Source organism: Poecilia formosa, unplaced genomic scaffold, assembly GCF_000485575.1.
Source record: "Poecilia formosa unplaced genomic scaffold, Poecilia_formosa-5.1.2 Scaffold11, whole genome shotgun sequence".
NCBI lineage: Eukaryota > Metazoa > Chordata > Actinopteri > Cyprinodontiformes > Poeciliidae > Poecilia > Poecilia formosa.
In genome coordinates this window covers 2208839-2221055 of record NW_006799950.1, presented here as the reverse complement: position 1 = coordinate 2221055, position 12217 = coordinate 2208839, and the positions used below count along the sequence as shown (strand labels likewise).

Genomic DNA, 12217 nt, shown 5'->3' with positions numbered 1-12217 from the left:
TAATAATAATAATAATAATAATAATAATAATAATAATTATTATTATTATTATTATTATTATTATTATTCATAATCTTTTTGGTTGCTTCCATATTTTCCAATTAACAACAATTAGATCTTGAGTTCTAAGTCTTGCTTACATTCAGCATATAGTAAACATTTTAGCCTACTTGTCAGAGTTAGGAGCTAAATTCATGAATGGTGCAGACGTGATTATGTATATTTATATTAAGATTATCTGATATCGATGCAAGAAGAGAAATATAAATGTTTAGACATTGCATGTTTTAATACCTACAGGTCTAGAACCCTGTCATTGGATGAACGGCGTGTTGTCCTTAACGGTGCTTCGCGAAAGCTTCAAATGTCCGTAAAATACAAGAAGGCAGATGATGGAACATTTCCGAGCTTTTTCATCCTGAACCAAACCAACTTGTTGTTACTGGCATGACAAGAATGTGGAAAAATTCTCAGCTTGTCATCTTCTCTGCTTAAGCTGTGGTCACGCTGTTTCTTATCTGGCCTCATATGCTGGGGTACCTAAAACCACGTCTTATGTGGCTGCAACCAAAATGGCGAGTCGAAGAAGCACAACTTCTAATTTGCAAAGTTAGGTGTATAAATACATGCGAAAAATATTTTAGGTTTTAGATCAAACAAAACATAAGACTTTCACAAAGAAGGAGATATGGTTTCTACAGAACATTTGGGTCAATGGAGTCCATGCAAAATTACCAGTACCAGATTAAAATAATATTGTGTGACAACAGTGGCATTTCTATGAGTTTACAATAGAGAAAGCCTGACAAAAAGAAAATGTAATTCTGTTGATTCATCCACCAAATCTGTCCTGTTTGCATTATAACATTAATAGTTTTGTTTGTAAGAATCGTGATAGAAAATGTCCTTGCTATAATACACAGACTCAGTCATGTTTGCACACAGGGTCTTCCACCCCTAAAAATAGACTGAACTGAGATTAAAAACTTTGTAGAATTGATCCAAAACCAACTTAAATATGACACCATCCCTAATCCTTCACTTAAACTTTACATCTGACCAAATCAGGACACAAAAAGCAGAAAAACAGAGGCATATTTGTCACACACCAACAAACAAAAACATTCATCCAAAGGCTTTTGTCCAGACCTTCCAAAACAACATAATGTCCCATAATGCAATCGGACTGACTCAGCCACTCATGACTGCTAATCGTCTAATAATGGCTGCCATGCTGTAATCATATCACTCCACAGAAGCATGAGGGGACTTAGGGGCTTTCCTAGATTAATACAGGAAAAACAAGGAATTATTTCGCTGACTTTTATTCATTGATACCTTCAGTAGAGGATTATGGCCTTTGGACCATCTGACTGCAGGGAGACTAGCACAGGAGGGGAAGATTTGGGGGGGGATTGAAAAAAAGCATCCCAAATATGGGTCACCACATCACAACATACAGAATTCAAGAAAGATTCATTTGACCGTGGCAAGTTATCTTCAAAAAGGCAAACAGAGACGAGCAATGCCTTGTGGTAAGGGGGCAACATAATGTAGCAATAAAATTTCTCTTTTTAAAAGAAAAAAAAAATTCCCATATCAAAGAGGGCAGTAAATGCAACACAGAAAAAGTTTAATTTGAAAAAACAGAAAAAAACAAAAAACAAACACGATATAAAAGTTTTGAAAAGTAAATCTTCACATGGTCTCCTGTTATCTTCATCCGCTTGATTTTCTCCACCTCACGTCTCGTACTGTGAGCACAACAGTGAGCTTGTTGCTGAGACCAAACCCTAAAGCAGTGTCATATTCTGGGCTTGGAGGTGCAAGGAGGATGCCAAGAGTTGAAACAGGATGACTCGTGACTGTGAGTGCAAGGTGGAAAAAAGACACCTTTTTTCTACTGTGTGTGTGCGTGTGTGTGTGTGTGTGTGTGTGTGTGGTGAACATTCATGTGCATGCACATGTGATACATTCAAAGTGTGTGTGGGAAGAAGGAATCCTTCCAGCCGTTTTCTTTCTTGAACCTCTTCCTGTGTTCCAACCCCTCAACTCCTCCCAGCCCACATGCAGTTCTCAGAGCCACACCAGAGGACACAGAAGAGGGGAGAGCAGCTTGAGTTTCTCTCTGTCTCTCTCTCTCTCTCTCTCCCTCTCTCTCTCTCTCCTCCTCCTCCTTTTCCACCAGTCGCCTGTAAATCCCTCCAGTTCCTGCCGACACCTTTTTCCCATGTCTCTCCATCCAGTTGGTGTTGGTGTTTCTCATATGACTTGGCAGAAGTGAACCATGCGTGTAAGTGAGCGCCAGTGCGGGAGTGTCTGTTAAGAGTTTTGGCAGTTTTCTCAACACGGCCTCGGCTAAAGATCCACTGGGAAATGTGGTTTTAACGCCCCCTCTCTTCTCTCCTCCTGTTTCCGTTCCCTCTCTCTCTCTCTCTCTCTCTCTCTCTCTCTTTCACAATTGCATTGAGTCCCCTTTTCAGTGCTTTGCTTCCTCTTTTGTTTTTTGGTTGTTTTTTTTCTTTTCTTGATTTTCTCATTATTCCCTTAATTGTGTTTCAATTTTATTTGAAAGCAACCAATGGAAATCTTCTTTCTCGAACGGGACAGGTCGCTTATTATTTTGTGTGCATATTCAGTGGCTGTTCTTTATTTAAATCCCAACATCATAATTAGCATCAAAAATCATTGTGAGTTGTGCATGCATATCAGCCGCCTGCGATTCAGGATGTAACTCTCCAAATGCTGCCTGTCCACACACAATGAATGCTGATGGAGAGACATGATAGGTTATCCTTTAGGGAAGCCTGGTCAGATGAAATAACTGCTTGGTATTCTATTCCTCTGCAAAGCATGGCACACAAGAGAAGGATGTTGGCAAATATGCAAATGAAGACATCCTGTATATATCAAATGGATATATAAAGTTCAGTGAGAGCCACATGGATTTTTGGAAGAAAACCTGGGTGTGGGGGACAAAATCTAGGACATGTGTTCTTGATGTGTACAAAATAATAATGTGTTTTAAAAGGTGGATGAAGTAAAAAAATAAAAAAAAGATCCTATTGCAGGTTTTATTTCTGGAAAAACTGAAAGTTATATTTGAAATTATATAATTCATGAAAAAGCAAATATGGCTGGTTTGTTCTCGAGCTACAGAGAGCGAGCAGATAAAATATTTGACTGTTCAGAGAAACAGCATGTCTGAGTTTTCCTTTGCAAACGTAGTAAAAACTGAACATACTTGAAAAATGTAGCTTTCTTGCGAATGGCTGCACTGTTAATTATTGTGTAACCCTGACTCAACATTCCATTTAAGTGAAAAGACTGACTCCCCAAAGCGGCAAGGCCTTGGGGCGCCACGAGCGCTGAAGAAAAAAAGAAAAGGTAAGTTCTTTGGTTGTACCCCAAATTAGCTTTCTAAGGTTTATTTGCATGTCTGACAACTGGGGAACGGGAATCACTTTAAATTGTGTGCAGTGTATCACGGAGCTACGAGTCTATATTTTCCACAGTTTCTCCACATTTGTTACATGTATCTCTGAAACATAATTGTTAATGTCATTCTGAATGTTTTCTGTCGAATAAAGGTCTGGAGATTATAGGCTGCCTGGTGTATGACACAATTCTTGTTGGCCTGGAACTGAGATGTCGCTGATTTATTTGGAGTAACTGCCATGTTCAAACATTTTAACAATAGAAACGCTAGAAACCTGTAAATGACAACAGCCAAACAGTATTGTTTATGTTATTATTATTATTATTATTTAAATATGGTTTGCAATCTCATTTTCTCCCCTGTTGCACAGTTTACAGCTGTCATGCAGCGTGTCAACATTCCTGTCTAAAGAGTCGCAACCAGAAGATCTCTAATTTGAGATTCCACTTTTGGCCTCTGTTCTGCTCTGTAATTGTTAGGGCTATCAGCTGAAATTCATGGTTAGACCAGAAATGATATGTATTCAGTATAGGATGCTGCAAAATAAATGGAAGGTTTAAAAAGAAATAAAGGGTTAGAAAATGCACGTTTTAATACCCTCGTGTGTATAATGAGTGTTGTCATTTGATGTGAACATTGCCCACAGAAATAGCCCAAATAAAGGTTAAGATTACTCAAAGAAAACCTTTAATGACTGTAAAATACAGCGTGCCAAATGCTGCAAGATTCCAAACCACAACACCCCAGCACCACTGACATGACAAAACTTCAGAAAATTCTCAGCCTGTCAACTTCCTGGTATATAGTTTATACACCATTTAAAGAAGAAAAAAAAAATTGTTCAAATGTACGTCAAGCTATTCAAGTTTTAAACTTATTACCGGCAAGCTTACAGACATTTCAGACCTTCATCTTTGGAGATGAACTCCTAGTCGGCGAGTTTGGAAGCCCTTCTTCTCATCATCCTAAACTTTAGCTGCCTTTATGTTTTTTTTTGTTGTTTTTTTTTTCCAATTTGATTCAAGTCAGTTTATATAACTTCCAGCCAGTAGAAGCTTGAGAGTGAAATTAAAGCATGAATCTTAAATCACACATTTTTAATAACAAGACTCTTGTTTCTTGTCTACTGTATTGAGACGCCAAACATGTGTGATGCAGCCAGTCATGTTTTATCTTGTTTTCCAGGCCATTAATTCACAATACCGTTTCCATATCTATGGATTTGCACTTTTAAAAAAAAGATATGTTCATGGAGAATTCTGTCATGATAAATCATAGACACTTTAAAAGGGAAGTCAAGTCAGTGCTGTTGTAGCTGCTGGTGGGTGGTGGGTTTAGATGGAGATGGGCCCCAAGTAGATTCCTGCTTAGTGCCTCATCCACCCTTGGGCCGGCCCTGCTTGGCAGCTGTTTTTTTATTTATTTTTTTGGGGGGGTGGGGGACAGGGGGGAGTATTACCTGTTGGAGTAATCCTACCAAGTGATATCACTTTCACTAAAGTAAAGCACCTGAATGTTTCTTCCTCCATGGTGTCTTCTATGTTTTCATGCAACCAGCCAGAAGCACATTTGCCTGTCTTCCTCACTGACTTCACCGATCCTGTTCCACTCTGGGTTTTTTTTTTTTTTCAGAAGTTCATGACAGTTCGCCCGCTCTCTCCCAGCTGAGCTGTTTCTGACTACTGTTACCTCACCCTCCCTCTCTCCAGGTTTGCCTCCATCACCTGTCTCGAGGGGATAACCGCCGCCCCCGTCCACCCCCATCTGTCCCTGCAACCAACCCGGCCTCGCCGTGCCTCACCCTCTTTTTGTGACGTCATTGAGGAGAAGTGCAGCCTTTGTGTGTGGTTTGTGTCTGTGTGAGTCATTGCACAGCCGGTGTGCTTGTGTGTGTGTTTGAGTATGTGACATACAGAGAGAAAGAGACAGAGAGAGAGAGAGAGAAAGAGAGAGAGAGAGAGAGAGAGAGAGAAAGCGAGAGAGGCAATGGGCCGACAGGAAAAGAAAGGGAGAAGTATTACGTTTCCCATTTTGATTCAGAAGCTCAATTCGAGGTTTGGAATCTAGAAAATAGGGAGAAAGGAGCAGGAAAGAGGAGAAGATAGGTGGGAATCTGAGCTGCTGACAGCTGGTTTTTGTTCCTCCTTTCTTCACCCCTCTTTCATTCCCTCTTTACAACATCATTGTGTGTATTGGTGAGAAGCCATAGAGTAAAATATCAGCTTTTTAGGCCCTTTGATGTCTTTCAGAATGAGTGCAGGATGTGATCAGAGACACCACCTGACTCTTTTTTTTTTTTTTTCCACTGGCGCCAGCTTCTCAAATCTGAAATCTCAAACTTCACTCTCTTCCTGTGACGTCTGGCCCACCGCATCCGGATCTGACTTCACAAGATGCTGACATACTTGCAGTTAAACCGTTTTCCTGTCGAATTTTCAGTTCACACTTGCACGCACACGCATGATCTTTGTACCTGCACGATAAATAATTACAGACCATGGTAGGCTACTGTCCAATTTGTGGAAAGCCTGTCTACTTTGGTGAGTCTGACCTCTTTAAAATTTTACACTCTGTCTCCCTACGCCTTGGCCAGCATAGATGTCTGTTTCTTTCAGGGTTTTTTTTTTTTTTTTTTTTCCGTGTTGGGTCGTGGTTTTGTCTCTTTCTAATACTTGAGCCTAATACTGTGGAAAAAGCGTATCAAAAGTAGAAGTGTGTGGACAATTTAAGCTCATGCCTTCATTTCCAGGTTATAATCATGTGCCTGTAGAGGTGAAATTGATATCATGCACACAAGCAAATGTAAATGGGCCATGACCATTTTCGTGTGTTTTTTTTTTTCTTGTGTTTATTTAGGGCTACAATTAATGCTTTCTTATTTTGTGTTCTGATGGAAAACCTAAATATCTCTCGTTTTACTTCTATCATGTTTTTCTGCTTCTCTTTGAACCGCTCACACACACACACACTCACACACATGCATAGATTCAAACCCCGGTATCCATAATAACAACAGGATGTGGGTCTGCCCAAACGAGCTTGCACGCTGCTCTCAGGGTTTCCTCCTCACCTTCAGTCTCTTTTAGTTTGCCGCACGCAGAGCCCTCGCTACATGTAGCCGCACAGCAACGGCTGCAAGTCTGCTTTGTTCTTTTTTTCAAAACAGTTTTCGCTTGCCCATCCATTTGCTTGGGAAAGTTCAGATTTTCTAATGTGACCCGGCCTACTTATCTCTTTTCCACCTCAATGCTGCAAAGTCTGGCCTATTAGTGTTGGGGGGACTTGAAAGGGGGCGCAGTCCCTTCATTTCATCTGGATCAATTCTCTTTTTAAAAGATTTATAACTAATCATTTCATTCATTCAGTAAATGTTTTATATTTTTCTTTTTTTTCAAATATCACCTGGATTTGCAGGAAGTTTGTATTGTGACTGAGGCATTGCACTTTACATGTACAGTGTGGTTTAAAAGTATTTGCCTATAGATGTATCTTATTTTGTTTTTTTTGTTACACTTAAATGTTTTAGATGATCACAAAGCTAAATTTCTGACAAAGATGACCCGAATGAAAACAAAATGCCAGGAAAAGCTGTCCACACCGGCCTGTCCATAGCAGCTACCCCCTAAAACTAATCTAAATGCTTGGGTCAACGGCGGACTGATAATTAGCCTTTTACATCACTTCAGAGGAATTCTGACCCAATCTTCTTTGTTGGACTTTAGCGATACTGGAGTCGTTTTGAGAATGAAAATCCCTCTAGTCATGCAACAGCATCTAATTTAAGTCTAGGTTCTGATTTCTTCATTTCCCCCCTCCCCCCCAACCTTTCATATGTGGACCTGGTGTGTTTCGTATAAGTTTCCTTTCCTGAAACGTTTTAGAACAGCTGTAAAAGGACACACTCCTTCCAGAAAGTTCCACTTTTTGTCTTGTCAGTCCACAGAATGTTTTCTTGAAAGTCTTGGGGATCATTAAAATGTTGCTGGAGGAAGGGGGGGATGGGCTTTTGTCTTCTTTTTGGTCAGCTGCAGTTTTGGCCCATGGATGCCATCTCTTGGTTTTAGCTCTATATGAAGCAGTGACTTTCACTGCTTCATATACCATATCGCTGTAAATGTTGTTCTGCGTCCTTTGGAGAAACTTTGGTAGGCCGGCAACTCCTGCAATAGTTCGCCTCTGATTCATATTTACTTTGTTCTCGTCTGTTCTCGAATTTCTTTAAAACTCCTAATAATTTTTTATTTGTTTTTTGATATCCTTTAGTGTTCTTCATGTTGTCAGACAACTTCTGTTTCAGTGATTTCTTTATCGTACAGTACAGCCAATCATTAAACGCTGTGGATGTGGCTCGGGAAACCAAACCAGAAAATTGTTGTTGATCAAACTTATTTCATGACTTAACAAAAAAAAAATGCAACTGTATTTTCACATAAGGTTACATATGACTGAAACGCAAAAAACAGATTCAATTTGTAAAGGGTGGAAATAGTTTCTAAGACCTTGTATTTAACACATTTTTTCCCCAACCCAAGGATATAAACTGTATGTAAAAAAACAAAACAAAACAAACTTATAATGTAAGTTCACTAAAAACACTGACTCTCTAAGATATCACACTTAAAGCACACATTTTCACCAACATATTTAGTTTTAATACTTAGTAATATTGTTAATTGTTTTTTGTGACTGCCAGTGACCAACTTTTACTTATTTATAATCAGTTTTTTATATATATATTTTATACCCTGTAAACATTTTAAAACAAGATGAAGCACTCCAAACCTCTGCTTCGTAGAAGTTGCATGGAGCAATTTTGGATATAGGTATTTTACCAAGATGTTAGAAGACAGTGAGTCAAGTTTTCTTGTTTAAAAGGTAGATGTCTAACAAACATGTATATCAAGAATTACAAATTGTTTTGTCATCAAAAGCTGCGCTAAAACTGTTCTGTATTTAAAGCAAGTAAAGGCAGATTACATGTGTACAGAAATGAAACATGTTCCACTTTAATAGTAAAGATGCATAAACTGCTCCTCATTTAGCTGCTGTTTGTCTTTGGCGCAGGGGAGAAGAAGAGGTCCTTAGGGAGGGACTACCATCCTCTATGCCTGAAGTGCCAGAGGTGCAACAGACAGCTGACGGCTGGCCAGCATGCTGAGGTACATAAGGAAGATAAATGAGACTAAAAAAATGAAGAACACATTCTGACTAAGTGAAAATGATGGCACAGTAATCGTGTGCTGATGATTGCATTGCAGTACGACGAGAAGCCGTACTGCACACACTGCTACATGAAGATTTTTGGCCCGAGATGTACACTTTCAGGTCACACTAAGAACACACACGCAGACAGTGGCGCACGCATGATTTCTGACTCTTTCTCCCATGTTTGGATCGTTCCTCACAGGCAGCAGGTGAAGGATGTCTCCACAGGAACACGCACGTGGTCTTCATCGCCCAAAACCAGACGGAAGCACAACCAGTAAATACTGACATCTAAGACGAGGCAGCTGAAAAGCCACAAAATGCAGAGGCTTTAATGATTAAACAATGACGAGCGAAAATCTAACTGTTGTTCTCTTTAGGAATTGAATATCTATGAATAAGGGGTGGTTACTTGAGTCTTATTATACTGATTGTAAATTTGAACGGGTTTCTTTGCCTTACATTTTCAGAACTTTGCGACTGTAATTATTATTATTTTTTTTTTCTATCTGCAATGACATTTTTGGTTTTGCAATCACAAGTCAATAATGTTATGCAAACTATTCATACATCCATAAACCTCAATGTATTTTATTTGGATTTAATGTGAGGGACCAACACACAGTAGTACATAACGGTAAAGATTAATATAAATTACATGTTGTTTTTGTGTAATTTATAAAAATATAATAAAAATGTGAAAATAAAATAAAAATGTGGAAATAAAGTCCTATATGCAACATTTTGCCTTCACAATTATCTGTCTCCTTAACAATTAACAATACAGAGCCCACTTAATTTGATTCAGGTGTTCTGGGAAAGCTTTGGAGGAAAACATCAGACAGGTCAGTGAGAAAGTTGAAGAGAATTTTAAAGTCGAGTAAAAAAATGAACAAGCTTTACTAAAAGAGGAGTGTCCAATCCATTATCTGCAAAGTGAAAACAAAAAAAAAGACAAGTGCAAAACTAAGACTATACATGTTGGGGAAGGTTTAATTGATTACTAAGCATTGATTGGAGAAGCAACCAAGAGGCCCCATGCTAAGAAACGAAAAAGTTCAGTTTTCAGTTTGCCAGAAGATACTCTGTTTGAAGGGGAACAAATTTGAACTTTTGGCACTACATGGAAAAAAAAAAAAAGCGTGCCAAAAAGAACTGAAACTATGCCATCGCTACAATGAAAGGCATGATTATTCATGTAAGGGTGCTTTTCTTCAGCAGAGAAACCGGAAACGATGAGAAGCTAGATGCATAGATGTAGGCTCATGAGTGAGTGGGGCAGAGGTTCACCTTCCAGCAGGACGAGGACTCTAAACATACATCCTGAGCAACAATAAAAAGTGGTTGCTATCACTTGAAATCCACAATTTAGTCAACAACTTACTAAAGTCAACTGAGAATCTGTGGCGAGATTGACATTCACTCTCCGTCCAATCCAAAACTGGTAGAAGCACACACCCAATTCTAAACATCGATGTTTGTAGTTGTATCTTTACAAAATGAAATAAAAAAAACCTTCAATGGGTATCAATACTTTTGCAAGCCAACGTACCTGCTGGCGCCTATTTGGACATGTGGTGCAGCTTGATTCACTCAGACACACTCCAATCACAGATAAAACCCATGCAGATGAAAAATGAGTGGAGCTGTAGGGCTCTTCCTCTCTCCCTCATCAGGAAGCCAAGGGGGAGGGGGGACAGAAGCATGGGATGGATAAGGGTGGTTGCTGTTGGCAGGGTAAACCACATCTTTTGCCAGCAGAATCTGCTGGAATGAGCGCTACAGAGGAGGGAAAGACAGGTCTCTCACGCTCTCATGCACACATGCATCGGAGCGGTCGTGTCCTCACTGCTGCGGGGGCTTGTCACCCAATGGTGGCTGAGGTGCATACAGCTTTGAGACACCATCCCTTCTCGAGAAAGGGAAAGGTGTGCTGGTGTCCTCTCCTGTCAGGGGACATATTTCCAGTACTCACCCATGAAGAAGGCATAAATTGATTGAAAGTGAATAAAGTAATAAGATTAGACCTTCAGAAACAATAAAAGAAAAAGTTACCAGTCATGGTTTATTACTGTCCATCTCCCTCTTCTATCTCCTCCTTCTCTCCCCCCCTTGTCTCCTTCACCTCCAAACCTCCTACCTTGATCATTTGGCTGCTGTGTTACCAGCTGGCTGGCTGCTTATTTGCATGAGTTTCAGCTAGCCTGCCTCATTAAAAAAAGACAAGCACTTAGTGAAAAGGCTGAGTTTCAGTCCTGACCCTTGGTTTAAAGAAGCCAGGACATCGTCTAGTCTTTTAAAATGCTCTGGAACAGTAGTTCTGTAGACTTTTGTCTATATTTTCCAAATGTTTATGTGAAACCCTTTGGTTTCAAAAGGCCCATAAGGGATGAACAAGTTCTGTGAGTATGCACAAAAGAGAAATCAGTACCAAAAAATACCTATTTCGTTTTAATTTTCACCTAAAGTCAACTTGTTATAAGAGTTTGTCCCACACCAACTCAAGTGGCCACCCATTTTAGTTCTTGAAATGTCAAAATATGACAGCTTAAACAGACAAAAAAATTGGAACAATATGGCTGATCATAAAAATCAGATCAGATGAGCCAATATTTTTGCTTTACAATATAATATATCCATGGAAGTATTTAGGAAATCAGACAAAAGGATCTTTAAGAGGAGCATCAGACCTGAAGGGGCGTGAAAATACAAATGACAAAAAGTTCAAGTGGTGTAAATACTTTTGCAAAGTGCTGCACATATTCAAGTTTTGTTGGTGTTTATGCTTAAATGATTCATGGATTACAGCTAGGTGGTGTGTCCATCAATAAGGCATCTAAAAATAGTCAGAGAATGGATTTAAATTTTAGACCCTGTTATAATATGGAGCTAGTGAGAAAGACCTATTGGTAGAATCAGTCACAGTGTCCATATGTTCTTGAAGCTGATGAGAGCCAAACATTGAAAAACACTAAAAAACATGATTGCCTAGATAATGAAAACAAAAAAACCTACAAAAAAAAAAAAAAAAAAAAAAAAAAAAAAACTTAGGGTTTTATGTATGGTTTCACTTGTGTATCAACGTCGACATCTACTGGTCAATAATGTAACTCGCTTTCAGTGAGATTGCTTTGCCAATGACACAAATACGGTGAGTCATTTGTATCCTGAAAAATCGCCTCCGTTTTGATCAAGTTGTTTCGTTCACAGGTAGGGGTTTTTAACACCAATTAACAAGTATGTGATAATCGAGGATGACTGTGCCAATGTTATGGTCATTTAGCTTAGTAGCGGAGTTTCTACTAGAAAAGAACAACTTTTTCAAAAAGATTAACTAGTACTTTAGTTGCACAGTACTGAATTAGAGCGAACAAACGTAAAATTTGTAAAAAGTAGTTGAATAATTTTACAAACAACTTGCTATAATGTCGAAGAAACTTCAGAATTGAGTTAAGTTATTTTTACACTTGGGATGCTTATAAAGTGAAAAGATAATAAAGAGATTCATTGTGATATTAGATACCTCGAGTTCTAATGTTTTAAATAGCCCCTGAAGGCATCTCCGACCTACGG

The 12217-nt window shown here is 39.0% G+C and overlaps 1 protein-coding gene and 1 long non-coding RNA gene across 3 annotated transcripts; both read left to right on the top strand.

Annotated features, from left to right (window-relative positions):
* The first annotated feature begins 1921 nt into the window (after positions 1–1921).
* Positions 1922–5334, top strand: LOC103132281 (uncharacterized). Its single transcript, XR_475537.2, has 3 exons — positions 1922–2293; positions 3320–3387; positions 5149–5334. It is a non-coding gene; the product is annotated as an uncharacterized LOC103132281 (long non-coding RNA).
* Positions 5335–5443: 109 nt separating this feature from the next.
* LOC103132273 (cysteine-rich protein 1) lies at positions 5444–9003 on the top strand. Of its 2 annotated transcripts, XM_016666793.1 has the most exons (4): positions 5456–5979; positions 8504–8598; positions 8698–8764; positions 8847–8938. In XM_016666793.1, the coding sequence occupies exons 1-4, from the start codon at positions 5937–5939 to the stop codon at positions 8855–8857; spliced, it is 216 nt and encodes a 71-aa protein (XP_016522279.1). In that variant the 5' UTR covers positions 5456–5936; the 3' UTR covers positions 8858–8938. The 2 variants fall into 2 exon arrangements, with proteins under 2 accessions (XP_007544114.1, XP_016522279.1); XM_007544052.2 differs by having other exon boundaries at positions 5444–5979; positions 8698–9003.
* Positions 9004–12217: the final 3214 nt, after the last annotated feature.